Raw genomic sequence first — 21220 nt, forward strand, 5'->3', positions numbered from 1 at the left:
AAACTAGTTAGCCACACAGGTTAATAACCCAAAACAACAACAATTTAATGGAGTCAGTGTCACACAGCACTTCTTCCAAACCGTGTTAATCTCCTTTCCCTGCACCGCAAACACACACACAAGTCTCCTGCAGGATAAATACCTAGGAGAGATCCTCAGGGAGGAGGGGCGTCTGCTCGCGGCACTGGGTGAGGCGGGTGGTAGGGGTGGACCCGTGCTGCTGGGCCTCTGTCTGGAACTGCTGGAGGGCACTGCTTGGGGGCTACTGGCAAGGGCAGGGGGACTTGGGGAGCTCGGCAGAATGGAGACGCCTGAGGACGCCCACGGGTGAGTGACAGTGTAGGGGCGATACCGCGGGGATGAAGGCTGGCTTCCCGCAGCAGTTCCAGAGGCTGCACTGTGAGGACTGAGGGGAGTGGAAGGCACAGCCAACTGGCTGCCTGCACGGGAAGGTGAGGCAAGAGACGGGCCCATCACGGGAACAGAGCTCCAGAAACTGGGAGTGGGAGCTGGACTACTTTCATAGAGGCTAAATTAGTTGAGAAAGGGAGGAAAGAAGAGAAAAATCAAAGAAAAACTTGAGATAACTGACTAAAACAGAAAATATCAAGCTTTTAAAGGAGAATCATTTCAGTTCAAGTATATCTAGCAGATAAACATCTAAATAATTATAATCTAATTGCTCTATTGATCTAGAGGCTATACTTACAAGACAATAAAGTCCCCATACGAAGAATGATGTAGTACACACAGTCAACTGCTTCTAAAACTTCATCTACCAACATCTTAACCATAGAGAGCCAAAAAGTAATCATCTAGAAAAGAGAATTCCACTTCCAATGACTAAATCCACCTCCCCAAATATGATATATGCCATACCCTGTATGACACAGATTAACACTGTAAACAAACATTCCCTTCTCCTATATACTTCACAGTTATTTTACTACCAGTTAGATGTGCAAAGAAAACCACACTAACCTAGACAAAGAGCTGGCACCAAAGGAACCCACATTGCAGAACATGGGGCTTGTTCCTGGATTGGAGCCAGTATTTAGCAAGAGATTTCTGTCTGGTGACCGTGCTGCTGCAGCAATTGGCTGTGATGTGGCTGTCAGACTGGCAAACGGGTTTTCATCTCTAGTCTGAGTGGACATCATTAGCACTTCCATTAAAATCTGGCCAATCAAGTCCTTAAAATCGGAGAACACTGTTGGAAAGGCAGAATAAAGAACAGGTTACACACAGTTCGAACTCAGGTTACACAGCCTCTGAATAAGCCAACTGACCCCGAGTGGTTCAGTGCAGTATCCTGGATTGGATTCTGGAATGGTAAATGGATATTAGTGGAAAACCTGGTATGACCTAAATAAAGCCTTGTGTTTAGTTAGTAGTAATTTCTTAGTTTTGACAAAGGTACCATGGTTATATAAGATACTAACATCAGGGGAGACTGGGTAAAGTATATACAGGAACTCCCTGCACTAACTGAAACTATTCCAAAACTAAAAGTTTATTAAAAAGAAAGTGGGGGTACAGTCATTGAGAGTTACTGCTGATGTATACTAACTGTAAAAAGAAGCTACTCCCAACTATAGAGGTTACTTTATTATACTACGAAAGTAACTGGGTTAATATTTCTTAGTCTAGATATGTTTTATAGATAGTAATAAAACTATTAAGTCCAAGGTTCAAAAGATTTTATGAAGGGTCCAATATCTAGTCACCATGTGGCTGGCGGAGCAAATGCTCATTCTAGCTTCCTTTTTATTCTTTGCAGCTCCCAGTTGATTTACTGTTGGTCTTTACATACATTTTAAATACCACTAAAAAAAGTTTTAACTCATGGAAATTTTATCTGATTTGGTTATTTAAAATTACCACTTACATGTGTAAGACAGATTTGAGAATCTTAAGATTTATAATAACAAGTAGCAGAGTTTCAAATACATGGTCTTCTCCATTAGCAGAGTTAATAAGTAAAATCAGAAATAGTCTTATCTATCCTCTAGAAACACAAAGGACTTCTTTTTTCCCCTCCTCAGAAGATAGGCAGCACAGAAAAGAAAAAGGCGATCTCCTTGATATTCACGCATCCATTTAAAATGTATCTATTGAGGGGACTATTTTGTGCAAGATATCCTTCTAAGCATTGGGGATACATCAATGAGTAAAATAGACAAAAATCCCTACCATGAGGGAGGTTATATTCCACTGATAGGCAAAAAAACCACTCCAGCACACCTCCCATACCTCTTCTGCATTCCAAATGACTGCTGTAAAGAATAAGGATAGTGCCCTGAGGCTGATATCTTGCTAAGAGTTTTAATATTTTGTTACGAGCATGGCCTCTTAAAGTAGAATATCAGAAACACAGCAAAATGTCATTATGTTCTGTCTTGCTAAGCAATTTAGCCAAATAGACCAATTCCACTGTCTATACATGGCTTCATAGGCACCTAAAGCAGGCATAGCTCATACAGAACACTTCTCTAAGGATCCCTGGAGACCACTCACTATATCTATACTTCGTAAGAGGAGGTAAGGCCAGGCTCGGTGGCTCCAGCCTGTAATCCCAGCACTTTGGGAGGCCAAGGCGGGTGGATCACGAGGTGAAGAGATCGAGACCATCCTGGCCAACACGGTGAAATCCCATCTCTACTAAAACTACAAAAATTAGCTGGGCGTGGTGGTGCATGCCTGTAGTCCCAGCTACTCGGGTGGCTGAGGCAGAAGAATCGCTTGAACTCAGGAGGCAGAAGTTGCAGTCAGCCGAGATCGCGCCACTGCACTCCAGCCTGGTGACAGAGCGAGACTCCGTCTCAAATAAATAAATAAATAAAGACAAGGTAATGCTCTAAGCACCTTCTTACTACAAAGGGAAAAACTCCAACCCTGAGAAAATGGAGACCATTAACTTATTTACATAGTATTGTAGAAATCATGAAAATGAAAAATAAGTTATCAATAAGATCAGTGGAAAGGGAAGAAAGTGGTTAAACAGCTGTGTCCTCATCAAGAAGCATCCCTGTTATCAAAAATACAACTCGGCCGGGCAGCGGTGGCTCAAGCCTGTAATCCCAGCACTTTGGGAGGCCGAGACGGGCGGATCACGAGGTCAGGAGATCGAGACCATCCTGGCGAACATGGTGAAACCTCGTCTCTACTAAAAAATATAAAAAACTAGCCGGGTGAGGTGGCGGGCGCCTGTAGTCCCAGCTACTCGGGAGACTGAGGCGGGAGAATGGCGTAAACCCGGGAGGCGGAGCTTGCAGCGAGCTGAGATCCGGCCACTGCACTCCAGCCTGGGCGACAGAGTGAGACTCCGTCTCAAAAAAAAAAAAAAAAAAAAAAAAAAAAAAAAAAAATACAACTCAAGAGCAAGAAGGAGTGAATGTGGACAACAGATGGCAAAGATCTCACGTCTTATTTTCTTGTTGAGTACTCTGCAGTAAGACTGCTGAGCTAGATTCCTACCTTCTTTTGGGTTCTGCTTAAACTGTGCAGAAAGAGAAGAAAGAAAGATGACATCTCTGTCCCGGTCCTTCCAAGAGACACGGAAGATCTTACAGACCAGCTGTAAGGCCTGCTCTTCAGACACTTCAGGGCCTGAGGAAGGCTCCTGGTGAAGAAGAAGATTTGCAGGTTAATTTCAAATAAGACGTATGAGTTAGGTACTTCAATAGGAATACGTTATTCTGATTTAATTCATTATTAGTGATGATATTTTAAAAATGCATAAAACCCCCACTGATTAGGGGAAAAGTAAGCCTGTTACTGTAACATCAAAGTTACAATATCTAAGTCTCATGAGCTTATAATACAATCTACGGGGAGCATAAAAGAGCAAAGATGGCCGGGCGTGGTGGCTCACACCTGTAATCCCAGCATTCTGGAAGGCCGCGGCCAGTGGATCACCTGAGGTCAGGAGTTCAAGACCAGCCTGGCCAACATAGTGAAGCTCTGCCTCTACTAAAAATACAAAAATTAGCCAGGCACAGTGGCGGGTGCCTATAATCCCAGCTACTCGGGAGGCTATGGCAGGAGAATCACTTGAATCCAGGAGGCAGAGGTGGTGGTGAGCCGAGATCACGCCACTGCACTCCAGCCAGCCTGGGCAACAGAGTGAGGCCCTGTCTCAAAAAAAAAAAAAAGAGCAAAGGCGTTATCAAAAGTCATCAAGGAAAAATATGTGATGTACATATCCTATCTATTTACTTTTTTGAAATCCACAGGACCAGGTTAACATTCTAGGTGCATGACCAACCTTCCTCCAGGAATTTTTCAAAAACGTAACATTTCTCATTACATACCACCACAGATAAAATATCATATATAAAAGAATTTTGTAAACATTAAAGAACTACACAAAATAAAGCACTGCACCACTAGGAGGCTACAGTGTAACGTCTTATTTTTTCAGTTTTTTGTTTGTCTTTTTTATTTTTGTTTACAGTGCAACTTCCAATAATCATTAACACATGTTGCTAAAGGATTCCTAATAATTTACTGAACAGAAAGTGATGTAATTACCTATATTAATACACCCACACACATACACACACACACACACCCTAAATGCAGAGCACTAAGCTCAGGTGATATTCATATATAAAGGCTTCATGTTTTCCAAAATCTTCCACTTGCTACTGGATTCTACACATTCTTGCTTCAATTCCCAGTCATTTTCCTCAGAATACTGCTAAAGATGTGACAATCTACTTGCTAAAAAGCAAAAGACCAGGCCAGGCACGGTGGCTCACGCCTGTAATCCTGCACTTTAGGAGGCCAAGGCGGGTGGATCATGAGATCAGGAGATCGAGACTATCCTGGCTAACAAGGTGAAACCCCGTCTCTACTGAAAATACAAAAAATTAGCTGGGCGTGGTGGCGGGTGCCTGTAGTCCCAGTTACTCAGGAGGCTGAGGCAGGAGAATGGTGTGAACTCGGGAGGCAGAGCTTGCGGTGAGCCAAGATCGCACCACTGCACTCCAGCCTGGGCGACAGAGTGAGACTCTGTCTCAAACAAAAAAAAACAAGCAAAAGACCAACATAAAGAATTCCTTTTTTTTTTTTTTTTTTCTGAGACGGAGTTTTGTTCTGTCGCCCAGGCTAGAGTACAGGGGCGCAATCTTGGCTCACTGCAAACTCCACTTCCCAGGTTCACCCCATTCTCCTGCCTCAGCCTTCCAAGTGGCTGGGACTACAGGCACCCACCACCACGCCCGGCTAATTTTTTGTATTTTTTTTTTTTTTGAGACGGAGTCTCGCTCTGTCGCCCAGGCTGGAGTGCAGTGGCTGGATCTCGGCTCACTGCAAGCTCCGCCTCCTGGGTTCACACCATTCTCCTGCCTCAGTCTCCCGAGTAGCTGGGACTACAGGAGCCCGCCACCTCACCTGGCTAGTTTTTTGTATTTTTTAGTAGAGACGGGATTTCACCGTGTTAGCCAGGATGGTCTCGATCTCCTGACCTCGTGATCCGCCCGTCTCAGCCTCCCAAAGTGCTGGGATTATAGGCTTGAGCCACCGCGCCCGGCCTGTATTTTGTTTTAGTAGAGACGGGGTTTCACCGTGTTAGCCAGGATGGTCTCGATTTCCTGACCTCGTGATCCGCCTACCACGGCCTCCCAAAGTGCTGGGATAACATAAAGAATTCTAATTTGCTCTAAATTAGTTCCTATGACAACCTAAATGTACTGACAAAATCATGGCCCTGAACCAAAAACAGATGGATATTATCAGATCAAAGGACTGAGTTACACTTCCATGAATAAGGGTAATCTAGGTTATTCGTTTTTCCTCGAAAAAATAAAAATAATCACCTGCCTAGGACTTCCTGATTTGGGGTGGCCCCACTCTAACAGACTCTAAAGATACAAGACATGAAATGTGTTTGTTTATATTACCTGTACCAAGGGCTTCATCGCTTACCAACCTTATCACTGAGGCTCCGTTTTTCTCTTCGATCATTTTCATCAACCTCCATGTTTTCAATTCCTGAATCCACATCCACCTGGGACATGCTTAAAGTACGAAAGACAAATAAGCCTTTTACCTTTTATAAACCTGCACAATGTCACTGTAGCTGCTGGGTGAGAAAAAGTTTTAAAGTATCAGTTAAATCAATCAGGAAAGCAAAATGATAATGGTTCATCTTCTTATTAATTTTTAAGAGTTCTTCATAAATTAGGATCTAAACAATTTGTCTCTCATATATGCTGGAAATGTTTTTCCTAAGTTGTCATTTTCTTGGGTTCACGTTTTAAAAATATATCATTGGCTGAGTGCAGTGGTTCATGCCTGTAATCCAACACTTTGGGAGGCCAAGGCAGGTGGATCACCTGAGGTCGGGAGTTCAAGACCAGCCTGACCAACATGGAGAAACCCCCATCTCTACTAAAAATACAAAATTAGCCTGGCATGGTGGCACATGCCTGTAATCCCAGCTCCTCGGGAGGCTGAGGCAGGAGAATCACTTGAATCTGGGACGCATAGGCTGCTGTGAGCCGAGATCGCACCATTGCACTCCAGCCTGGGTAACAAGAGTGAAACTCCATCTCAAATAAATAAATAAATAAAAGTATATCATTAAAGTGGGTTATCTATATATAGTATTTTTAAATGACATGAAATTCAACCAGGTCAGGTATATCAGCATGCGCCTATGGTCCAAGCTACCGAGGAGGCTGAAGCTGGAGGATCACTTTAGCCCAGAAGTTTGAGGCTGTATGCACTATTACTGTGTCTGTGAATAACCACTATATCCCAGCGTGGGCAGCATAGCAAGACTCTGTCTCCAAAAAGAATTTAAAATTTTAAAAAATTTAATTAAGAGCCGGGCGCGGTGGCTCAAGCCTGTAATCCCAGCACTTTGGGAGGCTGAGATGGGCGGATCACGAGGTCAGGAGATCGAGACCATCCTGGCTAACACAGTGAAACCCTGTCTCTACTAAAAAATACAAAAAAACTAGCCGGGCGAGGTGGCGGGTGCCTGTAGTCCCAGCTACTCGGGAGGCTGAGGCAGGAGAATGGCCTAAACCCAGGAGGCGGAGCTTGCAGTGAGCTGAGATCCGGCCACTGCACTCCAGCCTGGGCGAAAGAGTGAGACTCCGCCTCAAAAAAAACAAAATACTTTTTAATGAAACTATGAATGGCACCTTTTTAAAAATTAAGTTTTCTAACTTTTTGTTGTTGGCAGATAGGAATGTAACTGATTTTAAATATACACTTCTTATAAGCAACTTATTTACACATAGAAAGTTTACATGCAAATAATTTTTTTTTTTTTTTTTGACAGAGTCTTGCTCTGTCACCCAGGCTGTAGTATAGTGGCACAATCTCGGCTCACTGCAACCTCTGCCTCCCAGGTTTAAGCGATTCTCCTGTCTCAGCCTCCAGAATAACTGGGATTACAGGCATGCACCACCACGCCCGGCTAATTTTTTTTGTATTTTTAGTGGAGACGGGGTTTTACCATGTTGGCTAGGCTGGTCTCGAACTCCTGACCTCAAGTGATCTGCCCACCATGGCCTCCCAAAGTGCTGAGATTACAGGCGTGAGCCACTGTGCCCAGCCAACATGTAAATAATTTATCTACAAATTATTACTGTTGTTTCTTCCATTCCAATCCTTACTTGTTTCACTGCACTGCTGAATACAAGAAGAAATAGCAGCCGGGTGCGGAGGCTCATGCCTGTAATCCCAGCACTTTGGGAGGCCGAGGCGGATGGATCACAAGGCCAGGAGATCAAGACCATCCTGGTTAACACGGTGAAATCCCGTCTCTACTAAAAATACAAAAAAAATTAGCCAGGCATGGTGGTGGACGCCTATAGTCCCAGCTACTCAGGAGGCTGAGGCAGGAGAATGGCTTGAACCCAGGAGGTGGAGCTTGCAGTGAGCAGAGATCGCACCACTGCACTCCATCCTGGGTGACAGAGCGAGACTCTGTCTCAAAAAAAAGAAGAAATAGCAGTCATCCTTGTTCTTATTGCTATTTTACAGAAAATGATGCTAACTTCTCACTGTTGAATAGGCGAGTTGCTGTAGTTTACTGGCAGATGCCCTTTATATAAGTTAGAGTAAGACAGGCTATACTGTAGTAATACATACACTCTGAAATCTTAGAGGCTTAACACTATAAGAATTTAGTTCTTGCTTACACAAAGTCTGATGAGAGTGAACCATCCTTACTCCATCTTTAATCTATGCCATCTGCAACACACAGCCTCCAAGGTCACTGGAGCAAGAGAGGAGGGGGATGGAGGAGGAACATCGGCTCAACTGCCTTCATCTAAAAGTGACACGTCACTCTAGTTCATAGTCTACCGGACAGAACTAGTCACTGACCCCAATTTAACTGTAAAAGAGAATGGGAAATGTGCTGGGGAGCATGCGGAATACTTGCTGAACTTTGTCTGTGCCACACTGTGAGTGTAAGGTTCAAGCAACTCTTCTGCCTCAGCCTCCCAAGTAGCCAGGACTACAGGTACACGCCACCATGCATATTTTTAGCAGACATGGGGTTTCACTATGTTGGCCAGGCTGGTCTTGAACTCCTGACCTCGTGATCCACCCACCTCAGCCTCCCAAAGTGCTGGGATTACAGGCGTGAGCCACCATGCCCGGCCCCCATGATGTGTTTATTTTATTTATTTAATTTTTTTTTTGAGAAAGAGTTTCCCTCTTGTTGCCCAGGCTGGAATGTAATGGCACAATCTCGGTTCACTGCCACCTCCGGGATTCAAGCAATTCTCCTGCCTCAGCCTCCCGAGTAGCTGGGATTACAGGCGTGCGCCACCATGCCCAGCTAATTTTGTATTTTTAGTAGAGGTGGGGTTTCTCCATGTTGGTCAGGCTGGTCTAGAAGTCCCGACCTCAGGTGATCTGCCCACCTTGGCCTCCCAAAGTGCTGGGATTACAGGCATGAGCCAACGCGCCTGGCCCCCATGATGTGTTTATTTGATTTTTATTTATTTATTTTTTTGAGATGGAGTTTCCCTCTTGTTGAACAGGCTGGAGTGCAATGGCACAATCTTGGTTTATGGCAAACTCTGCCTCCAGGATTCAAGCTATTCTCCTGCCTTAGCCTCCCGAGTAGCTGGGATTACAGGCATGTGCCACCACGCCCAGCTAATTTTGCATTTTTAGCAGAGGTGGGTTTCTCCATGTTGGTCAGGCTAGTCTAGAACTCCCGACCTCATGTAATCTGCCCACCTCGGCCTCCCAAAGTGCTGGGATTACAGGCGTGAGCCACCGCGCCCGGCCCTCATGATGTGTTTATTGCACATTGCATGCCTGTACCAAAATATCTCAACTACCCCTTAAATATATACATCTACTATGTATCCACTAAAATTAAAAATTGAAAATAAAAACAGGCCCAGCTTGTTTCTTTGTTTAAATCTGCAAATGTCTTTATTTCCCATTGCTTTAAACAGTTCCAGGCCAGGCGCAGTGGCTCATGCCTGTAATCCTAGCACTTTGGAAGGGCAGGAGGATCACTTGAGGCCCAGAGTTTGAGAACAGCCTGGGCAACATAAGGAAACCCTGTCTCCACCAAAAATTTAAAAATTAGCTAAGTACGGTAGCATATGCCTACAGTCCAAGCTACTTTGGAGGTTGAGGTGGGAGGACTGCATGAGCCTGGGTGGTTGCAAGGCTGCAGTAAGTCGTGACAGCAGCACTGCACTCCTGCCTGAATAGTAAGAGTGAGACCTCATCTCGAAAAAAAGTCAGGAGTTCGAGACCAGCCTGACCAACAGGATGAAACCCCGTCTCTACCAAAGAACTATAAAACTTAGCCAGGTGTGGTGGCGCACGTCTGTAGTCCCAGCTACTAGGGAGGCTGAGGCACGAGAAGTGCTTGAACCCTGGAAGCAGAGGCTGCAGTCGAGCAGAGACTGTGCCACTGCACTCCACCTTGGGTGACAGAGTGAGACCCTGTTTCAAAAAAAAAAAAAAAAAGAGAGAGAGAAAAGAAAACATAAAAAAGAAAGAAAAAGGGCAGTTCCACAGGAGTTCACATTTCCCAGTTGACAGTTACTTTCTTTCAACTATTATTCTGCCATCCTGTGGCCTCCACCATTGAGATATCTGGTTGTCATTTCTTTTCTAGATAATCTCTCTTTTCACTCTGGCTGCTTTAATGGTCTTTGTCTCTGCAAGGAGTGGGGGCATTTATATTTAAATAAATAAATAGGTTTTTGTCACCAGTGTTCTACAATTTCACTATAAAATGTGTAGGTATGACTTTCTCTTTGTTTATTCTGCTTGGGATTCACTAGGCTTCCTAAATCTGAAGATTCATATAATTTACCAACTCTCAACAAAAATTCAATCATTTATTATAATTTTTTTTTTTTTTTGAGACAGAATCTCACCCTGTTGCTTAGGCTGGAGTGCAGCGGTGTGATCTCAGCTCACTGCAATCTCCGCTTCCTGGGTTCAAGCAATTCTCCTGCCTCAGCCTCCCGAGTAGCTAGGATTACAGGGGCATGCCACCACGAACCACTAATTTTTGTATTTTTAGTAGATATGGGGTTTCAACATGTTGGCCAGGCTGGTCTCGAACTCCTGACCTCAAGTGAACGCCTGCGTCGGCCTCCCAAAGTGCTGGGATTACAGGCGTAAGCCACTGCTCCTGGCCTGATTTTTTTTTTTAATAGTAGTAGAGAAAAAAACGTGGAATACGAGTGAGCGGAAGGAAATCTCCCCAACTCTCTATTCTCCCTTTTTGATATTTAGATATATGCTGGACCTCTGTTGTCTTTTTCTTCTTTTTTAAAGCTGAACATCTGCATTCACAATTTTAATGTTCTACCCAGAAATTTCAATCCTACATACATTTCATGAGAAACCAAGGACTCTGTCCTCTATATCTCTAAATATCTTTTATATTTTTCATCTCCTTTGCTCTTTATGGTATGTTCTGGGTAATTTCTTCAGCACTTTCAGTTTGTCAATTCTTCCTTCAGCTATGTCTAACCCCTATTAACTCCTATAGCAAGTCGTCAGTGTGAATTACCTTTTCATTTCTAGATATTCTATTTGGTTATTATTATTATTATTATTGATGCAGAGTCTCACTCTGTCACCCATGCTGGAGGGCAGTGACGTGATCTCAGCTCACTGTAGCCTATGCCTCCCAGGTTCAAACGATTCTCCTGTCTCGCCTCCCAAGAAGCTGGGACTACAGGCATGCACCACTACACCCAGATAATTTTTTTTTTTTGATACGGAGTCTCGCTCTGTCACCCAGGCTGGAGTGCAGTGGCGCGATCTCGGCTCACTGCAAGCTCCACCTCCCAGGTTCACGCCATTCTCCTGCCTCAGCCTCCCAAGTAGCTGGGACTACAGGCGCCTGCCGCCATGCCCGGCTAGTTTTTTGCATTTTTATTAGGGTTTCACCGTGTTAGCCAGGATGGTCTCGATCTCCTGACCTTGTGATCCACCCGCCTCAACCTCCCAAAGTGCTGGGATTACAGGCGTGAGTCACCACGCCCAGCAAATTTTTGTATTTTTAGTAGAGATGGGGTTTCACGATGTTGGCCAGGTTGGTCTTGAACTCCTGGCCTCAAGTGATCCATGTCTCCCAGTTTCCCACAGTGCTGGGATTACAGGTGTGAGCCACCACGCCTGGCCCCTTATTCATATTTTTAATTCTCCTTTTTTTTTTTTTGAGATGGAGTCTCACTCTGTTGCCCAGGCTGGAGTGCAGTGGTGCAATCTTGGTTCACTGCAACCTCCACCTCCTGGGTTCAAGTGATTCTCCTGCCTCGGCCTCCCCAGTAGCTGGGATTACAGGTACCCGTCACCAGGCCCAGTTAATTTTTTGTATTTTGAGTAGAGATAGGGTTTCCAGGTTGGTCTTGAACTTCTGACCTCAAGTGATCTGCCTGCCTCGGCCTCCCAAAGTGCTAGGATTACAGGCATGAGCCAACAAGCCTGGACTTAATTCCCCTTTTCATCTCTTTAGCCCACTGACATGAACCGAGGGCACTGCTTGAGGCGAGAGGAGCCAGGTCCAAGGAGTCTGACTTGCTCAACCATGAAAGGAATCAATACCTCAGCCACTCTTATCACCCATTTTTGGCACATATGCAACACAGGAGGGCTGTTTCAAGACACCCTGATCCTTATGATGCAAACAGGGTATTTGGCTTACCTGTCTAAAATATTCCAAACTTTTAAATTTCACTAATCAGTAAAAGTTTTAGGGAGAGGCATATGCTTGCCAACTTTATATTTACAAAATGAGAACAACAGATTTCTTTTTTTAACTGACTACACCATTATTTCATAAAAGACATTTAATACACAAGTATAGTGGGCCAGGCACGGTGGCTCATGCCTGTAATCCCAGTTCTTTGGGAGGCTGAGGCAGGCAGATCTCTTGAGGCCAGGAGTTTGAGACCAGCCTGGCCAACAGGTGAAACCCTGCCTCTACCTAAAATACAAAAATTAGTCAGGCATGGTGGCACACGCCTGTAATCCCAGCTACTCAGGTAGCTGAGGCAGGAGAATCACTTGAACTTGGGAGGCGGAGTTTGCAGTGAGCCATGGTCATACCACTGCACTCCAGCCTGGGTGACAAGAGTGAGACTCTGTCTCAACAACAAAAGTATGAAGAACATCTCTGAATAACACAAAATCTTTTTTTTTTTTTTTTTTTTGAGACGGAGTCTCGCTCTGCCGCCCAGGCTGGAGTGCAGTGGCCGGGTCTCAGCTCACTGCAAGCTCCGCCTCCCGGGTTTACGCCATTCTCCTGCCTCAGCCTCCCAAGCAGCTGGGACTACAGGCGCCCGCCACGTCACCCGGCTAGTTTTTTGTATTTTTTAGTAGAGACGGGGTTTCATCATGTTAGCCAGGATGGTCTCGATCTGCTGACCTCGTGATCCGCCCGTCTCGGCCTCCCAAAGTGCTGGGATTACGGGCTGGAGCCACCGCGCCCGGCCGCCACAAAATCTTTAAATGTAATACATTTGACCCTAATTTGCTAAGGACTGGCATGGGTCTCCAGCGGGCATTTCTGACTATGGACTGGAGCCTAAAGTGAATGGATCTTTCTCTTTCCCTAAATAAAAGAGCATATTAGAAAACTGGCTTCATTTTACCTTTTCTCACATGAGACACCATCGATATCCATGCTCTGGGAACGTGAGAGAGACTGAGATTGCGTTTCAAGGCTATTAGAGGGCGAGCTGCTGAGGGAACTGACTCCTTCACTGCTCTGGCTTCGATGGGCTACTCCTAAACAGAAAACACAGGAAGGATGAAGCTCCATGGGAAATAATGTTCAAGTTATTTGTAATAGCAACAGTAAACACGCACAGTCTGCAGTCACACCGTCATGACATTGCAGCAACCGAGGAATTTCTATCAGAAGAGTATATAAAAAGCTGGAAACAATAATAAAATCATAGGAACATCACTAAGAAATCATAAGTTATCAATATACTTCATATGAGGTTGGTAACAGAGCTACACCTAATGCCTACCCCTCTTGCACCAATTCAAACTATGGTCCACAAATACAAATTAGAAACATAAATTAACTTCCATGATAGTCCAGAAAAATCCTTGGAATGCACCCAAAAGAAGAGATATTAATAAACCAGGCCATTGCAGTGGCTCATGCCTGGAATCCCACCACTTTGGGAGGCCGAGGCAGATGGACAACCTGAGGTTGGGAGTTCGAGACCAGCCTGGCCAACATGGTGAAACCTCATCTCTACTAAAAATACAAAAATTAGCTGGGCGCCTGTAATCCCAGCTACTCAGGAAGCTGAGGCAGGAGAATCCCTTGAATCTGGGAGGAAGAGGTTGCAATGAGCCAAGATCACACCACACACTCCAGCCCAAGTGACAGAGCAAGACTCCATCTCAAAAACAACAAAAGGATATATTAATAAACCTACAGAAAAACGTGTGATAAAGCGAGTATAATAAAATGTTAATGAGACCAGGCATGGTGGCTCATGCCTATAATCCCAGAACTTTGGGAGGTTGAGGCGGGTGAATTACAAGGTCAGGAGATCGAGACCATCCTGGCTAACATGGTAAAACCCCGTCTCTACTAAAAATACAAAAAAATTAGCTGGGCGTGGTGGCGGACACCTGTAGTCCCAGCTACTCGGGAGGCTGAGGCAGGGGAATCGCTTGAACCCAGGAGGCAGAGGTTGCAGTGAGCCAAGACTGCGCTGCTGCACTCCAGCCTGGGCAACAGAGTGACACTGTTAATGTTAAATTTAAAAACAGTGAATGACAGAATCTGGATGGTGAGTATACAGGTGTTCCCTGCAAATTTCTCTCAACTTTACTGTATGTTTAAAATTTTTATAATAAAATGTTGAAAAAAATACAAGAGGACTCAACAATGTCCTTTGATATAGATTGATCCATTTATTGGTTGGACACCTTAGTGGAAATTAAAAACCTGACACTTTGTTGCCCTCACAGAGCTGACAGTATAGTAAAACTGTAGTCATTAGCATAGGGACAGATGATTTCTCACAGCAATTTCCTCATCGATGTCTCTAAAATCATGTTTTACATTGAAATTTTAAAAATTACTGTAACTCTATGAATATCGTCCTATGAAAAAAGAAGAATGTTTACCCAGGCATTTGTAAATACTTTAAAATATATATATCTATAGTGCTGAAAAGGAAAATGACACATGTTTAAAAAAACTATTGGCTAGGCACGATGGCTCACACCTGTAATCTCAGCACTTTGGGGGGGCCGAGGAAGGTGGCTCATTTGAGGTCAGGAGTTCGAGACCAGCGTGGCCAATGTGGTGAAAACCTGTTTCTATTTAAAATACAAAATTTAGCTGGGCATGGTGGCACATGCCTATAATCCCAGCTACTCAGGAAACTCAGGCAGGAGAATCACATTAACTTGGGAGGTGGTGGTTGCAGTGAGCCAAGATCACCCCACTGCACTGCAGCCTGGGTGACAAAGCAAGACTCCATCTCAAAAAAAAAAAAAGAGAGAGATATGAAAAAAGAAAATTTGAGTTACCCATTGTAGTGAAAACAATTACTGAATAAATACAATTTTAACCCTTCCAGCATTCTATGAAAGTAAACTTGCTACCTTTTAATGTTTCTCTTCAATGAAGAATATTACAAAACATTTATTCATTCCTGAAAGCAGTTCTTCACATGTACTAATTTATTACAACTTCTGTATGACTTACGAAGGAAATAAGAAGAAACTTGATACCAAAGAACTGAATATGGAAAGGGAAAATAGTAACTTTAAGTGGAAAAACATGGCCAGCACTAACTTAAGCATGTGATGATGTTTTAACAGCACCAGGGACATCATGGGGATATTACATACCCCTGATACGATGTGATGGGAAGGGCACTTCACCTGTGTGACAAAATCTTCCCCAAAACCCACAACCCCAGTCTCATCATGAGGAAAACACCAGACAAAGCCAAATCAAGGGACATTCTACGAAGTACTGACTAGTATTCTTCAAAATTGTCAAGATCATGAAAACAGGACTGAGATACTGTCGTAGACCAATGGAGACTAAGGAGACTCATGTTTAGTTAAAATCATATTCAGGCTAATTCCTTAGTTTTGACAAATGAACCAGATATTAACATTAGGGGAAACTGGATGAAGCATACACAGGAATCCTGTATACTATCTTCATAACTTTTCTATACATTGAAAGTTAGTCTAAAATAAATGCTTATTTTACAAAAAAACCAGGACTGGACACCGGTTCCATCATTTCTAGTTTTGTAATCTTAACCAAATCTTCTTACTTAATATTTTTACCTATGCTCTACAATACTGTCATCTGTGCAGCCTACTTCATAGTTCTACTTTCAGGAGCCAACAGAAAAAAACAATGTGAATGTGTTTACAAGTTCTATAGATACACCTGTATGCGTCAGACAAGAACAGAATGAGAAATCAGATTTGCCTTGTTACCACAACATCTGCTCTGGTCTTGTCCACTTTTAGCATATTTAAGTACTAAAAAAGAGAGGGGGAGGCCAGGCATGGTGGCTCAAGTCTGTAATCGCAGCACTTTGGGAGGCTGAGGGGGTAGATCACTTGAGGTCAGGAGTTTGACACCAGCCTGGCCAACATGGTGAAACTCTGTGTCTACTAAAAATACAAACATTAGCAGGGTGTGGTGGCACAGCTACTCGGTACAGTAGTCCCAGCTACTCGGGAGGCTGAGGCACGAGAATTGCTTGAACCCGGGAGGCGGAGGCTGCAGTGAGATCATGCCACTGCACTCCATCCTGGGCAATAGAGTGAGACTACATCTCAAAAAACGAGAAAAGAGAGGGGGAACCTTATCCTACCACTGTTCAATGACTTTTCCCTCTCAACCTATCATTTCAAATAATCACACAAGTGTAATTCCTGTGGATCCACTGATGCTTCTATAGTGGCATTACTTGTTAAAAATAACACACAATGAACAAACAAATGTAACTTATAATCTACCTAACTCCTGTAGCTAAAAAGGATAAAAGGATATATGCATATAACTGGATTTTGAGTCCCCCCAGTCGTCATACCTCATTTATCTCTATATCTAAGGTCACTTCCTCCCCGCTGCAACCCTCCCTGATAACTAAGAATACATTTCACAGTGAGTATTTAATAGTCACTGAACACTTTGGGAGGCCAAGGCGGGCAGATCACCTGAGGTCAGGAGTTCAAGACCAGCGTGGCCAACATGGCGAAACCCTGTCTCTACTAAAAAATAAAAAAAATTAGCTGGCCGTGGCAGTGGGCACTTGTAATCCCAGCTACTAGGGAGGCAGGAGAACTGCTTGAATTCGGGAGGCGGAGGTTGCAGTGAGGCGAGATGGCGCCACTGTACTCTAACCTGGGGAACAGGGCAAAACTCTTTCTCAAAGAAAAACAAAAAGTCACTGAATACAGGAGAGCTTTGAGGATATTTTCTAAATTCATGGCAGTCACATCAAATGGATGCTATTAGTGAACTCTGTACTTGTTCTTAGTACCTTAGTTTCTCTATAAAATGACAGAACTGATGTTTAAAAAAAAATCTCTAACACTTTACAGTTCCATTAAAGTTATAAATTACGTGTTGCTATTTTTTGAAAACCATGCTGCATAGTTTACAATAACAAATCTAAATACTCCATTATGCACCCCCTGTCAAAACAGTGACAAATTTTAGAAACAAAAGAGAAACTGAACCACACAACCTTGGCTGGTGAACATTTTCTGACCCTTCACAAAGGCTTTCTCTCGGGTCAGGGATGAACTAGTCTCTTTCATCTACCACATTCAGGGAGCCCCGGGAAGATGGGAAGACGCACCACCTGATTAAACAGAACCGCCTGAACTCAAGAGGCCTGAGGCCACAAGGTAACAAGTTATTTTCATTCTTTAGGATCACAATATTTCCTGTCACTAGGAGAAGAAAGGAACAAAGGAGTTTTGCTTCACTAAAGATAGGGGATGGGTATGGTGACAGGCCAGGGTGTGGCTCTCTGTCTACTTCAGGGGACGAATCCTGCCAAACCTGACCAATGTCCACTTGCTGGAGGCTGGCTAGGGCTTGATGTTAAGGCTCTCCAGGTATGAACATTCAACTCTAGGTGTTAAAGGTGACAAATTCTTCTGAATCCAAAGATTTCAAAATCTTAACTTTTTCTTAAACTTACTTCCCTTGGATTCCAATTGGGAAACTGGAGAGAGGCTGGGTACAGTGGCTCATGCCTGTAATCCTAACACTTTGGGAGGCCGAGGTAGGGGGATCGCTTGACCCCAGGAGTCTGAGACCAGCATCACCAACATGGTGAAACCCCGTCTCTACTAAAAATACAAAAAAAATTAGCCAGGCATGGTGGCGGGCGCCTGTAATCCCAGCGACTCAGGAGGCTGAAGCAGTAGAATTGCTTGAACCTGGGAGGTGGAGGCTACAAGTGAGCCAAGATTGCGCCACTGTACTCCAGCCTGGGCGACTGAGCGAGACGACGTCTCAAAACAAAAAGAAAGAAAAAAAGGAAAACTAAAGAGAGATGGTGAAGAAACATCCCAGTGTAGTCCCAAATCAATGCAGTCAACCCTACTACTTCCTGGACACCTACTATGAGCTCAACAGATAAAAGAGAAATACAAGAAAGTTTCTTTTTCAGAGCTTTCAATCTAGTTTGGAAGACAAGATAAATGTACCCAAAACTAAGAGTGGTTTGTGTGGCACAATCTCTACTGGTTATAGGCCTTTTGGGGTGAATATATATGTTGACTGGGACAGCAACAGAGAACATGCTCTGAAAATCAAGATAGTGAATTACATGAAGAGGGTGGAACATGATTACAGAGCACCTTGCAAGCCCTCGGATTAGATTATAATTGGAAATAAGGAGATGAGGAAGGCTTTCAAGCAGGTGAGTGACATGTATTATCTTTCTCACCAAGCCATAAGATCTTTAAGGGACAGGAACACATGGTATAGAAACCACTCTCACAATATTTGCCCCTGTGCCTTTGCTAGGCTCGGACACATGACAAAGGCCATGAAAGCAGCACGGTGGCACAGTTCACATCCCACTGTGTGGGGAGAGTGCTAGTGGGCAGTTTGGAGTCAGAAGCAGACAGTTGGTAAAACTACAGGCACCGCAGAGGTTGCAGGATCAGGTTAGCAAAAATGGGGCAGGGGGTGGGGGCTGCAGATAGGGAAAAGTACAAGAATCAACCCCAAGTCAGAATAGGAAGTGTATTGATTCCCAGCACTGCACGCTTCTCATGAACAAGACACCATCAGCACTTTTACCAGATTTACAAAGTAATCAGTATGACCCTAGAATAATGCTATAAGATAAAGCCCAGAACTAATAAAACATACCCCTTTGCTGGCCTAAAGGCCACTTTAATTCGAGGACGTACCCATGCCAGCATAGGACATACCTGTTCCAACTCAGAATTAAAATGTACAAGCAAAAAGCAAAGGATTTCAACCACGGCTAGGAGCCTCCTGAACTCAGTAGCCTTTTAGGGGTCCTGCTGCAGCCCTCAGGCCTTGGGGCTTCTGTCTGAGCCTCTACCTCTAGCCAGCTGCTTAACTACCCTGGAATTCTCTCTTTCTCCCAAGCTAGACCAAATAGAAGAGAGAGAGAGAAAAAAAAGATTTTAATACAGCAATCAATGATAGGACCAAAGTTATAATTTCATTGTCATTGTGGATAGCATTCTTAGCCAAAGACAACCTACCGTAAAAGAATGGCTTCGATTTTGTTGACATTCCTACAGATGTATTAATAAGCAATCATAATGTTCATTAAAGACTCAAAATTGGAGAAGGAAAATGAGGGGAAATTGAAGATGACTATTCCAGCCCTGTCTTGCATCAATCATTGGCAAGTCCATTCTTGCCCCAGGACCTTTGCATCTGTTTTTCTTCTGTCTGCAAAGATTGCCCCACAGATATCCACTTGGTTTGCTCACTCACTTCATTCAGGCCTCTGCTAAAAATGTCACATTCTTCTAGAACCAGAAATACCACTTGACCCAGCAATCCCATTACTGGGTACATACCCAAAGGATTATACATCATTCTACTATAGAGACACATGTACACGTATGTTTATTGCAGTACTATATACAATAGCAAAGACTTGGAACCAACCCAAATGCCCATCGATGATAGACTAAAAAAAAAACATGGTACATATACACCATGCAATACTGTGCAGCCATAAAAAAGAATGAGATCATGTCCTTTACAGGGACATGGATGAAGGTGGAAGCCACCATCCTCAGTAAACTAAGACAGAAACAGAAAACCAAACACTGCATGTTCTCACTCATAAGTGGGAGCTGAACAATGAGAACACAGGGACACAGGGAGGGGAGCAACACACTGGGGCCTATTCGGGGGAGGGTGGGCACAAGGTGAGGGAGAGCATTAGGACAAATACCTAATGCATGCGAGGCTTAACACCTAGATGACGGGTTGATAGGTGCAGCAAACCATCATGGCACATGTCTACCTATGTAACAAACCTGCACGTTCTGCACATGTATCCCGGAACTTAAAGTTAAAAAAAAAAAAAGTCACCTTCTTAATAGGACCTACAGCGATTATGTACACACCCCCAGCGGTACTTATGCCAACATACTGGTCTCTTTTCCTCTATAATTACCATCATCTGAAAGATTTTATGGTTTTGTTTGTTTTTGTTTTTTGAGACAGAGTCTTACTCTGTTGTCCAGGCTGGAGTGCATGGCACAATCTCGGCTCACTGCTACCTCTACTTCCCAGATTCAAGTGATTCTCATGCCTCAGCCTCCCCAGTAGCTGGGCCTACCGGTGCACACTACCACACCTGGCTAATTTGTGTATTTTTTTGTAGAGGTAAGGTCTCACTATGTTGTCCAGGCTGGTCTTAAACCCTGGGTTCAAGCGATCCTCCCACCTAGACCTCCCAAAGTGCTAGGATTATGGGCATGAGCCGCCATGCCCAGCTGAGTATTTAAATTGTTTTCTCTCACTAAAACATAAGCCACATAGCCTAGAACAGAACCTACTGCATAGGGGGATTTAAATAAATATGTATTAAGTGAAGCCTATGTGAATTTAGAGCATTCAATAAATCAATGTAACAACCAACATAAACAAACAGATAAAACACACCAAACAAATTTGGAGGGATAAGAATAGGCCAGGAACAGTGGCTCATGCCTGTAGTCCCAATACATTAGGAGGCCAAGGTGGGAGGATCACTTGAGCCCAGGTTTTGAACCAACCTGGGTAACACAGTGAGAACTCATCTGTACAAATAATTAAACAATTAGGATGGGCGTGGTGGCAATTCCAGCACTTTGGGAGGCCACGGCGGGCAGATCACCTGAGGTCAGGAGTTTGAGACCAGCCTGGTCAACATGGTAAAACCCCGTCTCTACTAAAAATACAAAAATTAGCAGGGCATGGTGGTGGGTGCCTGTAATCCCAGCTACTCGGGAGGGTGAGGCAGGAGAATTGCTTGAACCCGGGAGGCAGAGGTTGCAGCAAGCCAACATCGCGTCATTACACTCCAGCCTAGGCAACAAGAGCGAAACTCCATCTTAAAAAAAAAAAAAATTAGCCAGGCGTGGTGACGCATGTTGGAAGGGTGAGGTGGAAGGATCACTTGAGCCTGGGAGGTTGAGGCAGCAGTGAGTTGAGATTTCATTGCTGCACTCCAGCCTGGATGACAGA

The 21220-nt window shown here is 44.0% G+C and overlaps 1 protein-coding gene across 4 annotated transcripts in view; it reads right to left on the bottom strand.

The window, feature by feature from the left end:
- The window catches only part of UBE4B (ubiquitination factor E4B), a 150915-nt gene that overhangs the window by 76646 nt on the left and 53049 nt on the right, over positions 1-21220 (bottom strand). For 3 of the 4 annotated variants that reach the window (XM_030942311.1, XM_030942310.1, XM_030942309.1), the window contains exons 3-7: positions 13116-13251; positions 5936-6023; positions 3478-3622; positions 982-1210; positions 143-529 (exon numbers count right to left, since the gene is read on the bottom strand). In XM_030942311.1, coding sequence (XP_030798171.1) covers positions 143-529; positions 982-1210; positions 3478-3622; positions 5936-6023; positions 13116-13251 — 985 coding nt within the window. The remainder of the gene's footprint in view (positions 1-142; positions 530-981; positions 1211-3477; positions 3623-5935; positions 6024-13115; positions 13252-21220) is intronic. The other variant, XM_030942312.1, reaches the window with a different exon arrangement.

The sequence above is a fragment of the Rhinopithecus roxellana genome, chromosome 12 (assembly GCF_007565055.1).
Source record: "Rhinopithecus roxellana isolate Shanxi Qingling chromosome 12, ASM756505v1, whole genome shotgun sequence".
NCBI classification, from domain to species: domain Eukaryota; kingdom Metazoa; phylum Chordata; class Mammalia; order Primates; family Cercopithecidae; genus Rhinopithecus; species Rhinopithecus roxellana.